Genomic DNA, 24,131 nt, shown 5'->3' on the forward strand with positions numbered 1-24,131 from the left:
AAAAGCTCCAGCGGTTGGGGCAGTAAACCTTGGAGTCCCACCACTGCAGAGTGCTAAACGCAAGTTGGCAAACACAAACTGAGCATGCTGTGTCCAGAGTTAGAGTGTAACAGTTCTGTGCTTTTAATTCCGTGGATAACCATGCACCTACCCCCCCAGGCAGTGGCTCCACATTATTAGACACGAGCAGCTTTCCTAAGTAAGCACTATAAAAGATGCCAATATTTCAAAATTAGACAATGGTAGATCTTTTTGTTAATGAAACCAGAAGAAATAAGGGATGTGTTAACAGGATAAAGTAAAAAAGCAAACTGTTAATTATCCAGTATTTATGGTATCCAGTATTTAGTCGTGCCAGAGACAGTAGACAACAAATTCTGGTGCATTTAGAACATAACCTTCCCTTTTGTAGCTTAAGGGCAGAATTACTCAGCATTCCTCATCTTCTATAAGGAATTCAAAAAAACCAAACCTCTTTGCAGAACACCCTTTAAGGCTACCAACTACACAGACAAAAAGCCTTCTTGAAACCCTGCAGCTCCTCCAAACGGATTTATCTTTCAGCAGCCTGTAGAGAGCACTGGTGACACTAGGGAATTCCAGTAGTTTAAAACCCATTTGCCTCTTGGGGGAAACAGAAGCTGTTTTCTCAAAAGCTGACTTTTCCTCCCAAGTATCTTTGGAAAGCCAACTTTGGTACAGCACACAGAACTCAGCGGAGTCCTGTGAGCTCTGACAAAGGGGTGCTCTACAAACTTTGCAGCCGTGGAAGATGAAGATGAAGCTCACCAGGCCTGATGGCAGCTGTGGCTGCTGCCGTGGTACTCCCAGGAACGCCAGTTGGTTTTGCCTAAGTCCAAAAGCTGACATTGGTTAGAAACATCAAGACTGCAGATACAGAATACCAGCACTGGGTCATCCCCACCATCGCACAAGCTGTGAACTGGCACCCCTCAGTTCCCTTGGAGACAGGCTGGGCACTCCTTCCTGCTGATAAAATCTTCATTCTGAGAACCTGGCCAACCACCTCCCTTTAGGAGCTTTAAAGGAATGCAAGTAAGTAAGGGGCTACACCCAGCACTGCCTGAAACACGGCCACCAGCAGTTCACTGCACTCTTTGGTGGGGCTGTTTTCTAGTTTTGGGTGGGGACTTTTCTTGCTTTTTGTTTTTTGGGGTTGTTTTTTTGGGGGGGTGGAGGGGTTGGGCTTTTTTATTATTTTAATATAATTAGATGAGTTTAGATCCATTTACAAGCCGGCTCAGAACGGCCCAGCTGCAGGGTAGCACAGAGAAGGTTACTGGGTGACTGCTCACATCTTCAGCTTGTGTCATCAATGCTCTGCAGGCTGCTCAGGTGCCAATTCCTGCTAAGCAAGCATGAGCCCCATGGGATGGAACCACACAAGCTACCATTCCAGCCACTGACAGGCACACACAGCATGCTGTACTAAGCAGTTCAAGGTCTCAGTACACCTCCTGGAAGCACTTCAACATAGCTAAACCAGATAATTTATCAGGGGTTTCAGGATTCGTGAACATCCTTAGAGAAAAAAAGCCAAACAAACCAACCTCCCACCCTCCAAAAAAATCACACACAAAAAAAAAAATTAAGGCTCTCTGCATGCAAAAAACATGACTACTCTAAAAGCCTACAGCTTCAAGTTAATCCCAGCTCTTATTTGCCTTGATGATTGTTCTGATCAGTCAGTTTGTCCTCACAAGTGTCAGACATTAAACACCAGCAGACAGCTGGGAGTAAGAAATTCCAGCTTGTTTGGCACCCAGTGCTCAGGAGACTGAGGCCATCCTGATGGATTTGCTTCCATGAAGCACAGAGAAAGAAACTTGCATTGTGTGAGGCAGAAACGCTGCTCACCTTCAGGTGAGACAAGTTTCTGCACTCTCTCACAAGGTCTAGGATCAGTTACTGACCAGGGAAGTGAGAAGGTAAATGGAACTTTTGCTCTCTCTCATTTGCATGGAAGGTATAGTATGCAGCTAAGGCAAAGTATATCTGCTCTTCTGCCTAGAAATTTCCTACAGGATACTGAAGTATAAAGAAATTCAAAGAAAGATGTGGAAGGAAGTGGTGGTAGGTTAACTAAAGCAAGGAACAGATGGCTGAGTCATTCTCTCATTTGAAGTTCTGTTTTGCTGTGTTCCTATACAAGTGACTGATATTCCTTATAGGATATTGACAATCCTATAGGATTGATATATGAACCAGCTACTGAGGAGCACGAGAAAATAGCTATTCACTATGGATTACCACTATCTTAAAGGGATTTATTTAGACAAACATAACCACATGTGATGAAAGTAAGTGAAAAGTCTTGTCTTGCCTAGTTCCAGTACTGAATGCCCAATTTGGTTTTAGAAGTCCTGAAAGTCAGTTTTGAGAGTGTGCTTTGTTTTAAATAAACCAAATATTTCTGCTATGGAAGAAAAATAATGTATACATTTTTATGTTAAGTTTATAACAAGGCTTTTAAAAGAAAACAGTTACAGGTATTCAACTGCATCAGACTTCAAAGGAAAAAAAGATTACATATACAATACAAAAATACAAAAAAAAAATATTTTTAGAACTTACAAACTCAAAAGTCTAAGTGGTCAGAGCTTTCCTAAAATAATAATAATAAAAAAATACATTTCAAGATGCACTTTCCTTTCTGTACTTGAAAGTTCAACTTTAGCAAGAAGACAGTTTTAGAGGCAGGATGAAAGCAATCAATGTATTGAATGCTACAACCATTTCCCAGCTGAAATTAATTTAGTGGTTGACACTATCAGGTATTTGAGTTTTAAACGAACCTTAAGTCTGTTTGGGGTAGAGGAGGTGTTGTTGATAATGTTCTATTTAACCTATAGTTAAATGTATAGTAAAATGTTTTACAAATATGCAATCTGAATTAGACTGAAATTTACATGATCTTTACTAGCATTGAAATCCTTCAGCACTCTCCTGCAGTATGGAAGAAGCTAAGAAATAAACTGACCAGATTCAGGTCACTGCTGAAAATCACTGCAAAAGGAAGACAGGCAGGAAAAGGTCAAGTTTTATTTCTGAAGCTGAAATTGGTTAGAAACATCAAGACTGCAGATACATCCTTCGACCTGATAGTGTCCACTGAGGTCATGGGCATCAAGGCATTTTGTCTTAAATGGCAAGACAGGGAAAGTGCATCTTAGATTTTTCATACTTAAGCAGTGAGTTACCGATTTTTGGTGTGGCTTTTATTCCTTCTAGGCATAGTAAAGAAAAATATTTCAACCAAAAGTGAAGCTTAATGTACATTAGCTTGTATTTTTGGTGGTGGCTTTCGTGTACCACTAGGAAATGCCAACAAGCACTACTCAAGGCTAATGATTTAAAAGGAGCACACTGAAAATACTGATTTACCTCTGTAGTGACTATTCTTTACAGACTGTATCTAATATACAGATAAGGCCCATTTACTTAGGACAGAACAGGCCACTGAAGGTTACACATCCTACATGAAGTTTTAAACAAAATCAGAGCTAAGTTACCAGAGCCACTCAGAGCAACATAATTTCTAGTTTGCAGAGACTTAACAAAAGGTGACTGCAGGGAGAAAAAAAAGAATCCAGGTTCTTAGTATTTCCTGTGTAAGATTATATTCAAATTAATAGTCCAGTAACACTTCTAGCACAAGACAGTGCTCACTCTCTTTAGCAGAATTCCTAGGAGTCAACTGTTTCTCCTATTATGAAGAGGGAGCCAGAAGTGAGAATGCAAGAGCATTCAAATTTTAACCTGATTAAAGAGACAGTAACCTTTTTCATCCACCTTATTTAATCACTGACAAAAAAAAATTTCTTAAAAAGGTACCACTCCAATTTCTTTATTATCTGTAACCTTTTGAAACTATCACATGAACTACAAAATTAGCAAATGCCTTGAAATCTGTATACAAAACATAAATTACCTCTAATTTCAAACTCATTTATTAGTGTACCACTCAAAGTCTTAAAAAAGTGGCTCCAAAGATAGTCTCATACCATTCTTAAAAAAGGAAACTGTTCCTTTAATGTTACACCCTCCCCTCCCCCCAAAACACCCAACTTGTAATCCACATCATTTAGTTATTTTCTTGGTCATGGACATTTCCAAGATGAGATTTTATATTTCGTTCCCATAGCTTCTGGTTGTCAGAAAATCCATGCTTTCCTTTATTGAATGAATTTGGTCCTGCTGAGGTTGGTGTATCCCTGTGAAAAGTAAAACAAGGGCAGTTGAGCCATGTGACACTGAAAATTCCAATTTCAAGGCCAGTCTGCCCCAGAAACTCCCACCCATTTCTTTCTGTTACATCAGAGGCCCTCACTCCTGGCAGCTGTGAGCTGGCCACAGAACTATCTGTACACAGTGTGTCAGAGTAGAGCGATAAGATGGGGCAGGAGCAGTGGCAGTAACTGCTGCCAGCTACCAAGATTAAGAAACTGAGGATCTAAAATTGCTGCTGGAGAAAAAAGAAAAAACACCAGAGAATTTCCAGAGTGACTGAGTTTAAAAGCAGTCTATCATGATAAATACATCTAAAATACAAATTCTCAAAATTCATCCCTAATTTCAGTGAAGCCTCTGAAAAAGTCCCTACTTATTTTAGGACTGAACCCCTATTGTCTCAACTCTGTGGCAAGCAGAAGAATTTCATTATTTATAAAAAAGTAAAGAAGCAATTCTTTGTCTTTCTGAGAGATGATTCTTATCTTCCCCTTGCACATGAGTTTAAAAATGTGACTAGACTACCTATTTCAAGGCAATTTATAAAAGGGAGAACCAGAAATACACTAAGAGACAAGCAGGAATTCCTACCTATTACATTTACAAGAAAAAAAATGAGCTGTTATTTCATGCAGACTCATTTTCTTCCTCAAAAAAGGTAAATAAGATTCAAAGTTCAACCGCAAATATACTACTTTTAACCCGTAGGTGAGACACTTGAAAATCTTACTTCTGAAGAAATGCTTCTTTAACCCATTCTACCTCCTGCATTCTCAAGCTGTCCTGAGGGCGTGCCCTGAGCTGGGGAGGTGTTTCACACTGGGACCCTTCCCCAAAGAGCCCATTCCAGGCTGCCCTACCTTCCGATGTTCTTCATGCGCATCTTGGCCTCGGGGGGCATCTCCTCGGGCTCGCTCTGCGGGGACAAAGGCGTCAGGGGCTCTCTGACCAGGCAAAGCTCCCGACGGCCACCAAAGGCAGCCCGGGCACACTGCAGCTCCCACACCCTCACAGAACAAAACACAAACCCCTTCCTTCAGCTCCGTCTAACCAGGAGCAGCAATAGGACAATAAAATATTTAGCAAACCAGAAGCACAACTTTCCTTTGCTTCCCCCCTGATCAAGCCTAGAGAAAGAAAGTATTAATTGAAATTATATTGAGCATCTTACTTTCGGGGGGAAGTTACTCGCATTTTAATTTCTTGAACCAACATAGAGCTTTTGTACGTTCTTAATCAGAGTCAAAAGAGATGCTTCTAGGTTGAAAATTCGTGACATTTATGTTAAGAACCATAAATAACCCACTCTCTCTGCCTACCACACCAATGGTATTTTGTGTTGATCACTGGTTTATTACTCACATCTTCATCTTCGTTGAAAGCTGCTGCTACAGAAAGGGTTTTTGGAGCCAGAGTTGGAACAGGCTCTTTAGGCTTCTGGAAAAGACAAAATGCACAAGAAACGTTAAGTCTACTAACTCAAAAAAGCCACCCTTGGCTTTTTAAGTATTTTGGTAAAATTAAGTCAAACATCTTCACTGAAATGGGCAACCAGGGGGAAAAGTTTTTGTCTGAATCAAGCACATAAAGGACTCTGTAAGGAAAAAAGGAAAATGACTGCTCATTTATGTGTGATCACTTTGAGCAGCAAGCTGAGCCCTCTCATGTTACAACTCCTCACATGCAGGTCTTAACTTTCTAGCACACTGCAGGGGTACTCAGCCACTGGTGCATGACATGAACAATTAAAACAGAACCTGAATAACTTGTGGTATTCAAAATTCTACTGTGTCACTATTTCCATTATTCTTTTGGGATATTCTTATCCATCAATGTCAGAAAAAAATATGTTTATTTTCTTTGATTTTAACAATGTGACAGCTTTCAGGCTTAAAACAATTCAATGCTTTTAAACTACTATCAGGATCTACCACACAGTCCAATTAATATAAAGTCCTTTAAAGAGTATTTCTTCTATTTCCAATTTTTCATTCCTCTATTAAAAGTGCAGGAAGCTGTCAAACTCACAACTGTTACATGTAATACAACAATGGCACCGAAAATTACTGGGACACCACTGAGAAAAAGCCAAGTTACTAGTGGCTGCTCTAGTACTATAACAGATGTCCCAAGTACACTAACGAGTACTACAGTACTAACAGATGGCTGCTCTAGTACTGAATCAATCCTGTACAGTGCTTTCTCCATTTTGCCTTTACTGGCAGTTCTTCAATACACACTCCTAGAAGCTGGTACTGCAGCAGAGCCCTTATGCAACTGCCTACAGCTGTTCTTTACTGACACTGCACAACATATCAATACAACACCATTATTAAAACATCTGTGCCCAAGGAATGGGGACTGTACATGGGCAGTAAAAATGACTGAAAAGAAACAGAGTACATTTCAGCATTGTCCCATCTGGTGCACTGTCAGTCACACACTAAATTCAGTGAGCCAGAAATCCTGAGCCAAATGTATTGCCACTTTGGACATGAGAAACTGAAGCATGCTAGAAGCTCAAAGGAGGCCTTGTCTTATTTTTCCCAAGTCTGAGCTGACCTGACTACATTTATACCCTAGAATGCTGCCAGCCCACACCTCCCTTCCATCTCTAAAAGAGCACCCTTTGAATCCTCTGCAGGTCTCTAAAATGCTGCCATTGCAGGTGCAAGGCTTTCAGGATTAGAGTTTCAATTTGGGGGAGACAACTACTCATCATGCAACCAATCACAGTGAGAGGTGGGAAATGTAAATGAACTGTATTAAACAGAGAGGCAGCCCCTGATTGTCCTTGGCCAAGCCAGTCGAGGGCTGCTCTGGAAGTGCAAAGAGTCAGCAGATTCCCATCTGAACAAGCACAAGGATACCTTGTGCTGGACAATCAAAGGGATCAGAGTTCTTAGAAACCTAAGTAACAAAGCCCCACCTCCTGCATTTAACACAACTCAATCATACTGACCTTGCAAAGGACAGGCAAAGTCACAGAAATACACTACAGTTCCCCATGCTAAAATCAGATCTTTGGAGCAGAAGACAACCTATTAAGGCAGCTAGATGCTTTCTTCTAGCTTTGACCATCCTATGCAATGAAGCTCCCAGCATGCATTTCAAAGCAGCCTGAACAGCTAACCAAGTCTGCTCATTTCCCTCAGGAAATTATTGCAGACTTATCAAATCTCATCACAAAATGATTCTGTACGTTCAAAGATCTACAGTTCATTTCAATCAAGCCTTACGATTCCTGAGGCTACTGACCTGTTATTAATCACCTTGAAGTACTCACACATGCATCACTAGCTGGCCCTGCAATGCCTGCTTAAACTTCACCAAGTTACCCTCATGGGAATTCAAGGTTTCCTTCTGCAAGGAAGCCTCCCCAAAGTATTTCCCTTTTCCCTCAGTTTCCCTAAAATTAAAAGCCCCCAGTAAACTTACATTTGCTCCCAGTTTGATGGATATTGCAGACGCCTTCTTTGTTGTCTGACTGCCTATGGAAAATCCAAACTTGGACATTTTGGCAGGAGCAGGCTTTGTGGTGAAGTCTTCAGCTTCTTCATGAGCCGCCCGTTTCTCTGCGCTGCGACTCGAACTTTCTCCTCCATTACTGGAAGAAACAGTCTTAGTTTTCACAGGTTTTTCTGCCTCTTCTTCAGGTCCTGGTGAAGTTGAAACAACTTACCAAGATGAGCTACTTTTACTGAGCAGATTGATGGGAGCAGCAACCTCAAAAAGCATTATACTTTGGTGCAATAGGTAAGACGCTTTTAGTGACAGCAGTTTCCACCAATGTATATTCAGTGGACAGCAAAACACAAGGAGGAGAAGAAACTGCAAGCGCTCACTTCTTGTATGAGCCAGGACAACAATCTTGAAGCACCATCTCTTTATTTAGTATGGGAGTCAAAGTTCATGTAGTAAATTAAATGTAGATGACTAAATATTTTTTAAGTTGCCACAGATAAGCTTTCATAACTGGAATCCCAATTCCAAATCTAGAGTAGGTAATCTAAGTTAAAATTATTTCTATTAAATTGCTACAAAATCATGTCCATGCCAGTCTCTAGGCTTGTCTGGCCCAACTCTAAAGCCATGGGAGTGACTACAGTGAGGCCGGCTGGCTCAATCATGTCACTGCTTGTCCACATCTCATCTGTAATAAATCTGCCAAGCCCTGCTTGAGGGAGGAGTCAGCACTAAAAAACCATATATATATATATATTTCATCTTTTCTGGCTTTGTATAGTCATGGAAAACATAGCAGCTGACCAGTAATCCACAGAGAAAAAACATCCAAGTAACACTTCCACTCCTATAAAATCAGCTTCTTCAGCTACACCAAGAGACAAAGGCATCCTTGGAAAACTCGGACTGAACAGAGTAAATGCTTCAGCAAAAAGACACTTCCCTGCTGCTGAAACAAGCAAAGCACTGCAGTGGCAGAAGGGGGAAAAAAACCAACACACATTAAGGAATGGACAGGGAAGTGCTCACAGCAGCAGTTTAAAACAACTGGAGCTAGCACAAGTTCCTCATCACATCAAATGGAGAACAGCACCTTCCATGCCCAGCAAATCCTGACCATCAGGGGATAAAGCTCTCTGCACTGCTAATGCAAAAAGCTACTACGAAAGATGGAGCAATGGGAGAGAATAAAGTCTGAACTGGGGTCAACAAGATTGGAGCTCTGAGGAAAAAAAAAAAAAAAAAAAAAAAAAAAAAAAAAAAAAAAAAAAGAAGCAAACAGTATCAGGAAAGAGAAAAACTAGGGACTCAATATCTCTCTATATTTTGTCTGCTATTTCCCAAATCATAAGCAGCAGAATATACCACTTCTACCCCACTCTTCCAGGTATCAAGATAATAAGTGATTGAAACCAAAATGGATTTATCATTCACCTTCAGAAATATGGCAGATCACAAAATAATTGTAACTTTAATCAGTTTCACTGTATTCAAAAATGGTGCTAGAAATTTGATCCAGACAATATAGACATAAAAATGAAAAACAAAGGAGGAAAGAGAAACAATCAAAATTCACACAAGTGACCTTGGGTACTGATAGCTGTGTTAGCACAGCAGTCTGCAGAGCCTGTGAAAGCATCCTTACAGCTAGTCCATAAAATCACATCAAACAGAATGTTCCAAGTCCAGCCTCAGGCCTAGAGACCATGATTCAAGGGTAGGTGGAAGATTCACTGGCCTTAAAAGTGCTGGAACCATAGGGCTAAGTCTTCTTTTTTATAACATACAAAATCCATAGCAGCCCAACATTCAGGGCACAGGGAACCAGTCCAGTTTCCTGGGCTAGTGCTAGCTTGAAGGTTATTACACTGCTCCTTACAGCCTCCTTCTTTTAAGGGCAAATCCTCAAATACTCCCAAACACAAGGTGAAGCTTAATACCATCTACCCACCAAATCCTAAAGAGCATTTCTTTTAGAATTAGCTCCTACCAACACTGCATTCTGAGTTTTCTTTCTATGGGGCTTGACAAAGGACGAGCTCCAGACCTCTGAAAGAAACACTCTTGCTTGCTGAGAGAGCTGTAAGGGGCACAGGACAACTGGGACAGGTGAGGAGGGAGCTGTTGTGCTGTTTGATTTCTGCAGGAAACAGAACTGCAGACACATTAACCACTGAACAGGTCTCTACCATCTCCCATGCCAATCTATACATATATTCCAAGATATCCAGGCTGGTTTATCAGTTCCTGGAGGTCATTCTTCACCTACAGAAAGCACCAGTACTATTTCGACTGGCTAATGCCCTTTTCATGGACTGCAGGCATAACAATCTGTCCTACTTCACAGCTCAGTTTTACTCATGGCTACCAACAAACCACACGAGTGGACAACTCCCACTGCCCAGGTGGCTGGAGTGACAAGAGGGACAGTGCCAGCTGCACAGCACTTCAGGATCTCTTGTCCCCGGGAGTGCCACCACTGGGGCATCTGGGAACAAACCCATCACAACTAAGTTAATTTTACGTTAAACCTCACTGTCTTGGCAAAAGCTTAAGGCTGCAATTGGCTTTCAAAAATCCTCACGGAACAGCTATTTTTCCTTAGGGCCAAGGTACCTCAACTCATTCAGATCATGTTTTGGCACACAAGACAATAGGAATTACTGATGCTGCCCAGTTACTGTGATACTAATACAAAAAAAAACCACCCAATACCACCACCAAAAAGTAAAAGACACCAAAGCCCAACAGAGAACCAAGAGTCAAGGAACAACCTAAAATCAACATTGTTCAAATGTCAGCGATGATCAGAAATAACATTCACTGCTGAGGCTGTCCTGACTGGTTTACAAGCCTGATTTACATTTTCAACAGACCTAAGAAATGCCCTCTCCCTACATACATACTAAAACCAAAAAACACCCCACCAAAACCCACCTAAAATAAAAAAATAAAAAAAAAAACCAGGAAAGAAAAGCTTCGTCTTTGCAAAGATACTGTTCTCTCAACTTTAAGCTAAGGGAAGAATGAAGAAAAGAAACCTACAATTGAAATTTTCGAACCAAATGCTGCAGAAATGGCAGGAGTGTCCAGTCATAATATAAATACTATAAGACCAAACGGTAAACATACAGATTGTAGCCAAGTAAAAAAACCCCAAGTGCTTAAAACAGCAATTAAAGAATATTCACTGTACCCCTTTATAAAAAAGGTACCATAACTGTTGAAAGTTAATCTTTAAGGGTCTGTCTTCATCCTTGCAGACAGCAACAGTCGTATTTCGCTCAGAACACGGCGTTAAGTACTCCGTGTATTTTAACGAGAGCGAAATAGCGCATTTGCACGGACAAGGAGAAGCCGATGCCTTTTTACAAAAGCGCCTGTAAAGCTGAGCACGGCAGGCCCGACTCGGCCTCTCCTCCAGCGCATCCCCCTCAGGCCCGGGCCACCCACTCTCCCCGCAGGGCCGGCCACCGCACGGCCCGGCCCGGCCCGGCCCCCGCACGGGCGGCTGAGGCACACCTGGACTCCCCGCCCCGCGCTGGACCAGCCCGAACCCCGCTCCCACCCCACAGCTCCGCGGCGAGAGGCGCTACATGTTCACCTCCTGCGGGCTGCGGCCGCTTCGCCTTCTCCCCCTCGCCTCTGCCGTCCGCCATTTTCCCCGCCTCCTCCGCCGCCTCACGCGCCGCGCACGCGCAACGCTCGGGCCCGCCCCCCGCGGGACCCCGCTGGCGGCCGGCGCGGCCCCGCCCCTGCGGCGCGCGGGGAGGGCGCGGCGGGAGCGCGCCGAGCCGCTGCGCACGTGGGCACGGCTTCCATTCCCTCCCCCGGGGACAGCGCGGGAATCGGTCACCCCCCGGCACCGCACCTCAACCACGTGCGCTGCCCGGCCCTCCTCGCTGCGCGTGGTTTCACCGTCACCTTCCGTGACTCACAAGTGTCATTACCTCATTGCCTCCTCGGGGTGTATAAATAGCCAAAGCGGCTGGAGGTGGTGCACCAGGAAAGATCTTGGTGGTGCCAAGCAATGGGACAAGAAGCGACGGGCAGAAACTGATGCACAGAAGTTCCACCTGAACATAAGGAAGAACTTCTTTACAGTGCAGTGGCCGAGCACTGTAACAGGTTGCCTGGAGGGGGTGTGGAGTCTCCCTCTGGAGACCGGAGATATTCAATAACCATCCAAATGCAACCTTGTGCCATGTGCTCTGGGATGACCCTGCTTGATTCTGGAGGTTGGACCAGATGACCCGTTGTGGCCCCTTCCAACCTGCCCAGTGTGATTCTGTACCATGAGTTCAAGTGAGCAGTGACACCACCTTCCCCCACCCCAGTGTGCAAGCCAGTTCTCAGATCAGAAGAGGCGGTGTATGGAGGAAGAGCAAATGACAGCAGGGACATGGCACCCAGCCCATGGCAGGGGGTTGGAACTGGATGAGACCCCTGCCAGCCCAAACCATTCCACAGTTCTACTCAGCAGCACACAGCTCCCTTGTTGTCCCTTCCCTTGAGGACAGAGTCTGCCTGAGTGAGGCACACACACTCACACAGCCAGTCCTCGCACTTCAGGGCTTCCCAGGGAGCTGAAGGCAGCTCTCAAGCTGGACCACCACCCTAGGCTGAAGCTTTGTGTACTTCCCAACCACACACAGCTGAAAGGAACCAGGTCTTTCCCTGCACCAGAGGCTATCCATGCCCAGAGACCCCTGTACCTCACAACAGGCACTGAAGAGCAGTATGGGGGCAGTGAATCTTCTGCCTTCCAAGAGCACAGAGGAAGAGGTCACCAGGGAGTGGATCACCACCAACTCATCATCTGCCATCAGTGACTTTAAGCATCACCCACAAAGAAAGCCTTCCTCATCCTACACACAGCTGCCCATGGCAGCTCTGCAGTCTGAGCATGGATTATCAGAGAGACACCAATATATTTTGAGCTGTGAGAAATATTAAATGGCTCTCTGCTCCTCTATGTATTTACTAATAGGACTGTTTGCCATCTCAGAAGTTCCAGCACTTTGGGAAATCTACAGGAGATGGCCTGAAAACACAGGCACACTGGGATGAAAATCTTTCACCAAAGTAGGTATTTTTTTTTTTTTTTTGGCACAGGCAAGAAATTTGCCTTATTCCTTTCAAACAAGGACTTGATTTGTGTCAGATAAAAGAGGCAGAAATAAATGGTGCACTTGCCCAAACTCAGACAAGGTTTTAACCATTGTAGTTCAGCTATCAAAGGTCAATTCTGCACACAGGATTCAGGAAGTAATGGAAGAGGTCACTTCTACTTCATTTTAGTGATCTTTTAGGATAAATCTGTAGACAGCCTCCAAAGCAGTGGACTCTGAAGACCTTTGCTTTCAGCAACAATCACCCTTGTCCAAGCACAGTGCAACTGAACAGACTGATAATCTTTATGTAGTTATTTTTTTTTACAACAGGTTATCTCATTTCCCTTACATAATTTCAATTATGTGTGAATAAATTTAAACAGCTGGACCACTAAAGGAATTTAAAAACCTCAACTCTTAATGATGGTCATTTCAAATGTAAGCAACAAAACATGTTGTGAGATTAAGAGCTGAACAGAGTTCCAGATGTACTGAGAAGCCAGAGCATTAAAGGACAGTTTGTGTGTAAAAAAATTCATTCTCCTCCCCATCACCCTACTTTTGCTTTAGTGTATACTTCTTGGGGTGGTTTTTGGCAAATTGCTTTTCTACTTCTCCCCGTCTCTTTCCAAGTTTAAGTGTGTTGATCAGGTCTAATGTTTTTTTCAGTTCCTTTATAGGCGTGCTTACAAAGCCACAGTATTTCCTTTTTGGAACAAATTCCAGAGCCTTCTTCCAATCAGCAGTATCTTTCAAGGTTAATAAAATATGCATCATTTGATCCAGAGTGAGATTTTTGCCACCAGTATTCCAAAGCAAATACTTCTCCAGTGGAAGGGCTGCAGTCTCCAGTCCTAATCGTTTTGCCCGTGCTAAAGAGACTCCAGTCTTTATGCTCTTGTCAACCATTGACCCAATGATATAGATCTTGTCGTGATCAAATTCCTTCATCACTTTAGGAGAATCAGCTGTCAGATAGATGAGCTTATCCTTTGGAAAGATTTCTGTGTAGCACTTGTCTGTCACTGTGATAAGCAGTTTGCCCCACGCCTCTCTATAATGCTTGACAAATTCCCTATGAAAGAGGCTATCCTCTTGGAAGTTACAGAAGTGGAGGTGGAATGGATCCACAGTTCTCCGATTGAAGCTTTCACCCAGTACTATCTGTTTCACTGTATTTGTGACTTCTCGGACAGACATTTCTTTTTCATAAGACATGTCAAATACTAGAGGCTGGCCAAAGATCATGGACTGAGCAGCCCTCCAATTGTATGTCTGATCCATAATTTTGGATGACAAATATACAAATGAACTCTTTTTGGGCTCATCTGCATTTGAAGCTTCATCTTGTGCTTTCAGCCTCCTTTCCCTTTTCTCATCCATCTTTCTTTTGTGACTTTTCTTGTGAAGTTCTCTGAGATGCAAATATTTCAAATACTTCTTTTTGGCTGACTTAGAAGGGCACTCCATAAAAGTTTTTAGCTCTTCTTCACTAATATTTTCTGGAACTGCTCTGCCAGCTAGCCTCCACATCTCCAAAGTCTCACGTGCAGCAGCCAAACTGGAGAGCTCCTTAGGCTCCGAGACCGTCTCACTGACATCTTCTTGCAACCCAGATTTCATTACCTTCTTCCACTCATCTAAATCGAGTTTTTCTGAGGGTTCACATGACTTGTCCTGCTTCAGACAAAGGGATAAACTCAGAGTTCTACTGAGTGGAAAGAAATCCTTTTTCATCCCATGCTGTGCAGCAAATGGAAGGACAGAACTTCTTACAATTTTTCTCAGAAGCATATTAGCACACTGCATACTTAGACATGTGCTGTGTTGCAACACTTATCTGCAAAACACGAATAAGAGGGGAAAAAATCTTGTCAGAAGTCACAAAGAAAACACATGCAGATTTTTACTCTTAGTAACACTGACAGACAATAGGTTACTTCTTGGAGGATGCTAGAAATTGCTCCTTCTACTATCATTTTTTTACAGTTCCCTAAATAAAACCAGCTTAAACCAGTTCTACTTACTGCAATTCAAAATGTGGTCAAACAACCTTTAAAAACTGTCCAAGATCTCTTTAAGTTACCTGTATCACATGACGAGCCTTCACAACCAAGGTCAGTGAAATGCTGCATGGAAACCAGAAGTATTTTTATATAATTTATCTAGCCTGTGAAAACAGAAAGAAGAGATGAAAGAATAACAACTAGTACAGGAAAAGACCTTTTTTTTTTTTCCTTCTTTTTGCTAAATTGTGAGGTTGGCATAGGCACATAAAGCTGAGGACATAAGCCCCCCCCAGTCCCAATGATTTTATCCACGTTTGTATTTAAATATGAAAGGTCTGCAAAAAGAAAAACACCCAAGAACATTTAATAGTTTCCTTGGCCTATGCACACTACTGAACTAAGCATCAGTGAAGTTTCAGTGCTTGAGGAAACACAACTTGGACAGAACTAGAATTACTTTCTAAGTCAAAATTCATGATCTTCCTAATAAAGTGAAAATGATGTGTTATACAGAACAAGAAGTTTAACATTGGGTTTGTAAATATCTACCTGCTCAGACAGAGGCACAGAAGGAGCAGTGTATTATTTAGAAATGTTATATAACCTGGCATGTGTTTTACTATACAGTAATTGGTCAAATTGGTGGCTGACCTCTCACATTCTACTGTTTTTAAGATAAAAGAAACAAGAACAACCAAGCAACCTAACAATTGTGAAAAATTGCTAAGTGTTGCAATATTAGCATCCCTAATTTTACACTGAAGCATTAAACCTACTGGCAAAAGTAATAATCAAAAAAGCATGAAGAAATCAAGGGATCAGTTCCTCAATTAACTTACATTACTGGGCCTACAATAACATCAATACTGAACACCAGATTTACACCATCAGAATGGTGTAAGCTGGCACTGATGAGAGATTTTGATAGAGCCAAGTTACCTTCCAGTGTCATTCACACTAACATCATTACTGCAAGAATTAATCTCGGGCTCTTTGAAGAACCTAGATTTGCAGCACTGAAAATATTTCTCTTTTTTTCTTCTTTAGCATGACTTCACTGCAACTTATCTCAGTAACAGCAAGGCTCTTCAGTGATATTTCAGAGACTGAACAGCTTGCCTTACTTCTCCAGCACAGCTGCCCACTCGGAATCACAGAGTAAGGCTGGAAAGGAAAATCAGTGGATCATCTGGTCCAACCCCTCTGCTGAAGCAGGGTCATCCCAGAGCACATGGCACACGGTTGTGTCTAGACAATCGGGTCTGGAATATCCCCAGTAAGGGAGACTGCACAACCTCTCTGGGCAACGTGTTCAGTGCACGGTTCCCTGCAGAGGGAAGCTCCTCCTCATGTCCGGGTGGAACTCCTGTGCATCAGTTTCTGCCCGTTTCTCTTGTCCCGTGGCTGAGCTCCACGGGGCAGAGCCTGGATCCATACTCCTGGCGTTCCCTTTAGACACTCGGCGAGGCCGGCTGCAGGGGAGCAGCACTGCACGTGCACGCTGCTTTACAACATTTAAACAGCCCACGAGTAGCCGAGCGCGGGGCCAGCTCACACCCCACCGCCCTCCGGGGACACCGGCGCGCCCGCTCCCCCCGGGCCCGCGGGACACCGCGCCGCGGGTGGCGAGAAGCACCTGCCCGATCTCTGGCCGCGCTCCGTCCCGCCGGGGCTCGGTCTGGCAGGGCAGGGCAGGGCAGGGCAGGGCCGAGCGGACCCCGAGCCGCCCGCGGTCACCGCCGGCCCGGCCGCGCCGCCACAGCCGTGAGCTCACCTCGTGGCGCCGCTGCGCCTGCGCGGGGCGGTGCGACCCCGCCGTGTCCCCGGCGCTCCGCGGCCGCGCCGCCGGCGTTCCGGGCTGCCTGCGGCCCGACCTGCGGGGATCCGGGGCGTTCCTGTTCCATCCCCGGGGCGCCGCCGGGCACCGAGGGGCTGCCGGTGGGTGCTGCCGGTGGGTGCTGCCGCCGGCCCTGCTGCGGGCCGGGGGCTGGGGCTGGAGGAATCGCGTGGGGCCGAGGGCTTTGTCAGCCCGGCTTGGTGATCGGTGATGTCTCCTTCTCTCCGCTTCCTTCTCTTTCTCTCTCGCTCTCGTCTCTCCCCTCCCCCCTTTTCTTCCTTTTAAAAAATTTTAATAGCGCAGAGAAGTTTCACTTCTTTTTTGGCCCGAAGGTTGCTGTTGTTTGATGATGGTGCGTTATTTTGCTGGTTTTTTCCCCCTAATTATCAGCTAGGGATTTTAGTGATCTGTCGCGATGAGTTTTCTGCTGCCCAAACTGACCTGCAAGAGGGAAGTGGATCAGGCAATAAAAAGCGTGGCGGAGAAGGTGTTGGTTCTCCGTTTTGGAAGAGATAATGATCCTGTTTGTCTGCAGCTCGATGATATTGTAAGATAATTTTTTCTTCTTCTTCTTCTTTTTTTTTTTTTTTTTTTTTTTTTAACGGACTGTACAAGTATAGTGGTGCATAGAAGAGACTGTTGCTTTTGCTAAGGTGGGGACTCATGAAAAGTTTGGTCACAAATACAGAATGAAATTATACTATATTTATAAAAAAGGTTTGAAAAGTAAGCATCTGTGTTACTATTGTAGTGGCTGAACAAAATTCTTGAGGTAGACAAGATGTAATATTCTATACCTGCTTAAGCTGGTAACACCTAAAAGAAACAGGCTTTATGAAGCTTGCCACCCTTATTTCATCGTGGCTCAGTGTGTCATCCACCTTTCTCACTCTTTTCAGCTTGCAAAAACAGCTCATGACCTAAGTAAAATGGCAGTCATTTACCTGGTGGATGTGAACAATGTCCCAGTATACACCCAGTATTTTGACATCAGTTATATTCCATCAACTGTATTTTTCTTCAATGGACAACACATGAAAGTTGATTATGGGTAAGTCATCCTAGCATTGTCTATTATGTCTATTAAGAGTTATCAATCTTTTTTCTATGTTACCATGTCTGGGGAAGGTAACATTTGAAAACGATAATGTTGTTACTGGCATTTGCACTGAGAATTCTGTAGGAAGCCAGAAGGATGTAAAATAGAGAAGTAATTTGAAATATGTATGCATGCAAGAACTAGGTGAAATATGTCTGGCTCTGCAAAAAATAGTAAGAAATTGTTAAAATCTTAGACATGACACTGCACTTGTTTGACCTTTGGAGGTCACAGCATATTCCTGACGTGGTTATGCCATTACAAAGTTAGTTTATTCTTTCAGAATGACCAGATCAAGACTCCTTATCGCATTTGGGCATCTTTTCACATTTTTTATGTAGTTTTTGTCTGAATACTTTAACATTCTAATTCTACCTTTGTCTTACGTTTATATTTAGGTCTCCAGACCACACCAAATTTGTAGGAAGCTTCAAAACAAAGCAAGACTTTATAGATCTGATTGAAGTGATCTACCGCGGAGCAATGCGGGGAAAGCTCATTGTGAGAAGTCCTATTGATCCCAATAACATTCCTAAATATGACCTTCTCTACCAAGGAATTTAATAGGTTAACCTGAGATAAGAACTACACAAATGGAGGATGTTGTAGATCCCTTTTTCCTTTGAGCACTTTGGGCCTCCTTTGACACTCTGGGACAGTTTGAGCATTTATCCTGAAGGATCATATTGGTCTCCTTCTGAAGACAGATATTCTGTCACCTCGTGCTTCTCTCGTAAGTAAAGCTACATGTTGATGCACAGAGTTCACACAAGTGACTGTTCTTTGAGTTGTGTGCTGACCAGCCCTTACAGAACAGGCAGGCTGTGTGCATCCTCAGCTCTGGCATCTCCAGTGCAACCTTCTTCAGGGAACCGAGGCACTCTGTTAGTTGTGTGTTTAGTACCATTTTCATTCAGATGTAGTTACAGTAAACCTGACATTAATAAAAAAAAAAATACCTGTGCTTGCTCTCAACTCAATGTGCCTTTCCAATAGAATTTTCCATTTTACCCATCACTGCATAAAAGGACAGAAGTTTCTTCAGAGAGAGATGATGACTGAAATCTGAAATGGATATAAACAGGAAGGCAAGTTGATGTTCTTTTCTTGATACCCATTATTACTGTTCAACAGGTTTTTTTTTACTAGTATTGGGATGTTCTACATTTGTAGGAGAAGGTTTCATCATCTTTCAAAGGATTCTTTTTTGTGGCCATTGAACACTTTTGATTCCCATGGACTTGAACTGGAAATTAGGAATAAATCTTTTGTTTACATTCATTTGAAAGATTATTTGAACTTCTGCTTGTACAGTTGCAAGCTTTGAGTGTGTAAACTTAAGAACTTTATTTCCCACCTCTGTCTAAAGTTAAACAAGTGAGAGGAAACACCAATGTCATTCCTCTGCACCAGTTTGGCAACTGCAGGTTGCTCAACTATTGTATCTATAGCAGTTCATGTCCAGTATTCTTACTGGCTTAGTTGGCTTTAAAATGAAAATTATTTTCCCTCCACGTGTCATGTTTGGGGCACACCAACTCTGTCTGTAGGGAAGGTAGTAGTATGTACTTCCTTGAAGCATTGTTCAGCTTAACAGTACATGTTTCAAGGAGGAAAGTAGATGTTCCAGCTCTTGAAAGGTTTTAAACAATACATGGTGCATAGAAAGGAGGAAACAGATTGTTTATATTTTTGCTGTTCCAGATTTAGCCTTCTAATGAAGCTAAGCACTTAAGCAAATGTTTTCCTGACAATTTAGTCTGACTATAGAGCCATAACTATAGAATGTTTATTATGAAAATGATATATGAGAGTTGGTATACCTTAACATCTTTAATTCAACTTTAGATTTCACAGCTAAAGGGTTGTGGCTTAAGGCTTTCAACAGTGCATTTCTTTCCTGACAGTTAACTTGTGTGTTTTTCTTCTCAAAACCAAACAAACTAGTTTCAAACTTAGAACTGTGTATTTCGCCACAGTGAGACAAAGATGCTTAGGTGACAGAAAGGTGCAAAAGCAGTTACCAAAGGAAGAGACTGCTATCAAGAACAAACCAGGGTACCTTTATTTATTGCCTCTCTTACTTGTGCTGCTTCTGGTTGTAACAGGTGAATTCCTTGAGGCTGTTATGATCTTGGCTTTCAGCATGCTTTTCAGGTACTTAAAGATAGGCTGTAAGCAGCAGGAGGGTGCTAAACCATACTTTTCTGTTCCAGCAGAGAAAGCAGGACAACTTACTCTGGTGAAAAAGCTCACAGTTTTATTTAGGGGTTTACTGTTTGACACCCATTCCCGGCAGTTTTTGTGTATCCATTGCTGTATTTCTGGGTTGTGTCTGCACTGGTGCTGCACGTTGTGTGTGGAGTCGATGAACGCCACAGAGTACACTTTGTTCATCACCTCACGTTTCCTCTGCAGCAGCAGATCAACAAACACCAACCCACCATTGCCATGGGCAATGAAGGCCACGTTCCTGGCTGCACTCTTTGCAATGAAGTGATCCCATACATACACAGTGTGCTCCTCGGGGCTGCTGCTGCCCCTCTTGGGGATCCAGCAGACAGACTCTTTAAAAGCAAGCGCCTCTTCCCTAGCAGAAAATCTCTCCTTTTCAGTGTTCAGATCAGTGAAGTTGTCATTGGGGTTCAATACAATCACTTCCCAGTCACTCTGCAGGGCCATTTTGATGAATGGTATTTGTGTTCCATGTCTCAGGCCCTCACTGACAATTGCCCTTCGGCCCCACTGTCCAGCACAAAAACCTCCACGGTCTTGAAGAAGGATAATTAGGCAAGAGGAACTTGTTAGTGCATTCTTGCTCATGAAAAAGAAACTTCTTGGTTCATCCTCTGTAGCATCAGTAGGAATATAAACCTTCTGCAGCATGCAGACTCTTTCCAGCAGCTCATAAACATACTGGGTAATAAAATGCCCCAGAACTTCATAGCGTTTATGATTCTGCTCATGTGCATTCTTGTAGTAATTGAATATAAAGGACTCATTTGTATCCAGGTGCCTCAGTTCCCCTTTTATATTGAAGTCATATTTTAGTTCCTCTTGATACTCTGATCCCTCTGTTAGTTTCCTCAAACTGAGTTCACGCTGTATTTGTAACCACTACAAATTAAGAAGACTATTATGTCAAAGTAGTGATAGACCTCTACACACCACCTGTCTATCCAGCCCTCTCACTGCATTAGAATTCAGACTTAAAAGCTGTTACAAATGAAATATTTGCTAATCCAGAGTATTCCCTGGTGATGTATAGTAAACCAGCTGCTTTTAAAGTCTCTTAGAGATTTCAGTAGCAAAGTTCCAACAGAGGTAACTCCTCTGCCTTTATTGTGCCTTATTTCAGTTGGGTAGTTAAAAATTTGTAAGCTAGGATATTTATTTGAAGATCTGTCTCAGGGAGTTTGAATTAAAGGCTTTAAGGAGGCACATGTACATGGTTCATTGCTCACTTGAACAACTTGTATTGTGTTGTCTCCCAGCCCTTATCTTGGAACTCCACTGAGTTTGAAATACAGGCCTTGGCAGCTGGAAATAGTCCAAGTGTTGTACTGGATCCTGAGTTTTTAAAGAAAATAAGCTGCACTTACTAAGGACTTCAACCTTCCTGTTGCTATTGTACCAGCATACTCTCGGTGTTTTACCTTCAACTGCACTAGAACAGATAATACATGTATGTGTTTGCTTTCTGCTAATCACTCTAGTTAGTAATTCATCCTTGCAAGCACTTTCTACATGGAAATATAGGAATGGACGACAGAATAAACTAGCCACTGATGTCCAGGAGCAGGAGAAAAGAAAGTCCAGGCAGGAAGCTGTCATGAGGTTGGACTGAGGTCTCCAATTTCAAAATATCTCTAATGACTGATATAAATTCTACAAGGAAGTGATTTTTGTGCAGCTGAAAAATTAAGCTTAGTGGAACCTTTTATTTTCCTAGTAGCTATTCAATCTACTAATGACTGTCACTGGCTGTAGAGTGGCAAACAGGGTTTAGCCTTTGGTGTGGTCAGAATCCTACCTTTTCAGGAGTTTAGTCCTAATACATTCTGGTTTTTTTTTTTCAGTTAATGGTCTGAATCAAGTTATAGTTGGCAAGTTGGATGGTATACCTTTAAATTCTTCTTGCTGAACTAAAATAAGTTTTATAGAACACAATAAATTACCTTCTGTGTTAAAAGTCACTATACCAGCTGATAAAGCCAATTACCAGGACAAAAAGTGATCTGAATATTTTCATGCGACTTGAGTTGGAGCCCAACTCTTTCAAGGAATTTACGTTTCCTTGAGGTAAGGTGCTTAGCAGATTGAAAATTATTTTATACACTCCCAAATTTAACAAACAAAATCAAAAACCAAACATATTTTTGCTTTTCAGCATAGCAACACCAAAAATATTTTCCTTTTGAGTCATCTCCACTGGGCTAGCATTAGTAAGTTCTCTCTTCAGGGTCATTCCCATCTTCTAAATAATAGAGAGCAGGCTAGGAAATTATACTTCCTCTTTTTTTTTTATCTCATATAATCAGTACACATAGAAAAAGGGAAAAATCATATGCTATATATATAATCTTTTTGTTACTGTCTTGCCAGTTTCTTGAAATGGAAACAGCATGAAGGAAATGCAAGGGCACCCATTCATCTACGATTTTTCATTCTGCAGGAAGGCAGAAAAGACACAAAGGAGATGAGAAAACAGTCTGTTTGCTACACTACTGAAATATGGGCAATTGAGGCAAAAGAGATAAAACTTAGTAGGAAAGGAGCTACCCATATTCCAGTTGTTTCCCTGAGATGAAGTGGGAGAAAAACTGACATATTCTAAGGAAAGATGTGTATGAAGAAAGGCACACCTTTCTGTAAGAATCAGGAATAGGTAGATGCAGTTTCTTTGAGTGGTATGCTAGAGGGCACCTCTCAATCCCTTTCTCTCCTCACCTCCAAAAGACTAATTTCCCAGCATACTATAAGGGAATAAAAGTTACTATCCTCTTACTTCAGCTACTAACAGCAACATTGCTTTTTCACTTCCAAAACAATACGTGATTCCAAATTAAACCCTGAACATCTGCTTTACAAAGCATCGTGAAGGGTTGCTGAAGATTTCAGGAGGCAAAAAGAAGCAAACAAACAGTTTTCCATAAGGTGCACATATGACCTTCCTTCCTGAAATTGCCTTCCAGATGCAAAAGGTTTTGAGGCAACTAATAATGGGTTATCAGTTAAGAGTTTTCTTAAATAGCAGCTTAGAATTATATCCTTATTAGTCCAGAGGACTGATTTTATTGTAGCAACACAATTAATTATTGAATTAAAAAGTAGCAATTATTGTTCTAGATACAGCTGCATAATGTATGCACTTCTTTGTTGTAAGTCTGCATTCTAAATCAGTGTTGATAGCTGTTTGTACTTCATTGTCAATATTATAAATGCAATAGTCAAGGTTGTATACGCTGGCAGCATTTACAGTTGCTATCTTAATTTTAAAAATTTACTTTTGGGGGAAAAATAATCCCTCTTTACCTTCCTCCCCCTTTTCTAGTGAGAGTCTAACATGCTTCAGATGTAAATTCAGCTGCTACTTGTTGCAGCATTTGGCATATTCTGATCAGTACTACAGTATAAGTACTATATAAGATCCATAAAAATTACTTCGTTTTCTATTTAAAACCACCTTATTGTAGCAAAGCCCAATATTACCGTATGCTCTCCTGTAAAATCTGTCATCATCCTAGATGGAAATCTTTTTTCACTCTGGGAGGGTAGACAAGTTCTCTGCATGAAAAAAATAAACCCCAATCACGGTTTCAGTTTTCATTACTTCACATACTGGGACGTGTATCTACAAAACCTGTCAGTAGCTGATAATTTGTGGGCATCTAAAGCACTCCAGATAGTTCCAAGTTACAGGCTAACCTCTCATGTATGTAATTCATACCGGACAGTAAATTAAAGCTAAACCTCGAGTATGAAGCTAAACATTTGTCTGCACCGGTTTTAATTCCTGCTACCAAGAAGAAAACAGAAAGCTTCAAGCAAAACTTACAGTTCTGAAGCTGTCCTGAAAAAACAAAAACAAAAAACCACACAAAGAAAAAAAAACCAACAAAAAACCCCCTAAACAAAACAAAAAACCCCCCAAAAACCCCAAAAAACAAAAAACCCCACGAAGCAAAAAAAAAAAAAAAAAAAAAAAATCAAAAAAAACACAAAAAAACCCCAAACAAAAAACCCAAAAAAAAAAAAAAACACCAAAAAAAAAAAAACCCAAAAAACAAACCAAAAACCCCCACAAAAAAAAAAAAACAACCAAAAAAACCCCAAACGAACAAAAAACCCAAACA

The 24,131-nt window shown here is 42.1% G+C and overlaps 5 protein-coding genes across 9 annotated transcripts in view; 2 read left to right on the plus strand and 3 right to left on the minus strand.

Moving 5' to 3' along the window:
• The window catches only part of ZBTB11 (zinc finger and BTB domain containing 11), a 149,159-nt gene that overhangs the window by 20,896 nt on the left and 104,132 nt on the right, over positions 1-24,131 (plus strand). The gene's annotated exons all lie outside the window — the stretch shown is intronic.
• Positions 2,441-11,401, minus strand: PCNP (PEST proteolytic signal containing nuclear protein). Of its 2 annotated transcripts, none has more exons than XM_066340695.1 (5): positions 11,321-11,401; positions 7,690-7,910; positions 5,614-5,688; positions 5,112-5,167; positions 2,441-4,235 (listed from the first exon to the last, which is right to left on the minus strand). In XM_066340695.1, exons 1-5 carry the CDS (start codon positions 11,373-11,375, stop codon positions 4,106-4,108), a joined length of 537 nt encoding a protein of 178 aa, XP_066196792.1. In that variant the 5' UTR covers positions 11,376-11,401; the 3' UTR covers positions 2,441-4,105. The 2 variants fall into 2 exon arrangements, with proteins under 2 accessions (XP_066196792.1, XP_066196793.1); XM_066340696.1 differs by lacking the exon at positions 11,321-11,401 and adding an exon at positions 7,934-8,906 and having other exon boundaries at positions 7,690-7,858.
• TRMT10C (tRNA methyltransferase 10C, mitochondrial RNase P subunit) lies at positions 13,112-16,631 on the minus strand. Of its 3 annotated transcripts, none has more exons than XM_066340699.1 (3): positions 16,614-16,631; positions 14,917-15,000; positions 13,112-14,670 (listed from the first exon to the last, which is right to left on the minus strand). In XM_066340699.1, exon 3 carries the CDS (start codon positions 14,637-14,639, stop codon positions 13,386-13,388), a length of 1,254 nt encoding a protein of 417 aa, XP_066196796.1. In that variant the 5' UTR covers positions 14,640-14,670; positions 14,917-15,000; positions 16,614-16,631; the 3' UTR covers positions 13,112-13,385. The 3 variants fall into 3 exon arrangements, with proteins under 3 accessions (XP_066196796.1, XP_066196797.1, XP_066196795.1); XM_066340700.1 differs by lacking the exon at positions 16,614-16,631 and adding an exon at positions 16,476-16,544; XM_066340698.1 differs by lacking the exon at positions 16,614-16,631 and adding an exon at positions 16,476-16,544 and having other exon boundaries at positions 14,858-15,000.
• TXNL4B (thioredoxin like 4B) lies at positions 16,642-18,731 on the plus strand. Of its 2 annotated transcripts, none has more exons than XM_066340702.1 (4): positions 16,642-16,777; positions 17,067-17,223; positions 17,576-17,727; positions 18,174-18,731. In XM_066340702.1, the coding sequence occupies exons 2-4, from the start codon at positions 17,092-17,094 to the stop codon at positions 18,337-18,339; spliced, it is 450 nt and encodes a 149-aa protein (XP_066196799.1). In that variant the 5' UTR covers positions 16,642-16,777; positions 17,067-17,091; the 3' UTR covers positions 18,340-18,731. The 2 variants fall into 2 exon arrangements, with proteins under 2 accessions (XP_066196799.1, XP_066196800.1); XM_066340703.1 differs by having other exon boundaries at positions 16,655-16,790.
• LOC136375280 (putative protein ARB2BP) lies at positions 19,818-23,894 on the minus strand. The gene is made up of 2 exons (XM_066340701.1): positions 23,488-23,894; positions 19,818-20,892 (listed from the first exon to the last, which is right to left on the minus strand). The coding sequence occupies exons 1-2, from the start codon at positions 23,566-23,568 to the stop codon at positions 19,840-19,842; spliced, it is 1,134 nt and encodes a 377-aa protein (XP_066196798.1). The 5' UTR covers positions 23,569-23,894; the 3' UTR covers positions 19,818-19,839.

The sequence above is a fragment of the Sylvia atricapilla genome, chromosome 2, assembly GCF_009819655.1.
Source record: "Sylvia atricapilla isolate bSylAtr1 chromosome 2, bSylAtr1.pri, whole genome shotgun sequence".
NCBI classification, from domain to species: Eukaryota; Metazoa; Chordata; class Aves; order Passeriformes; family Sylviidae; genus Sylvia; species Sylvia atricapilla.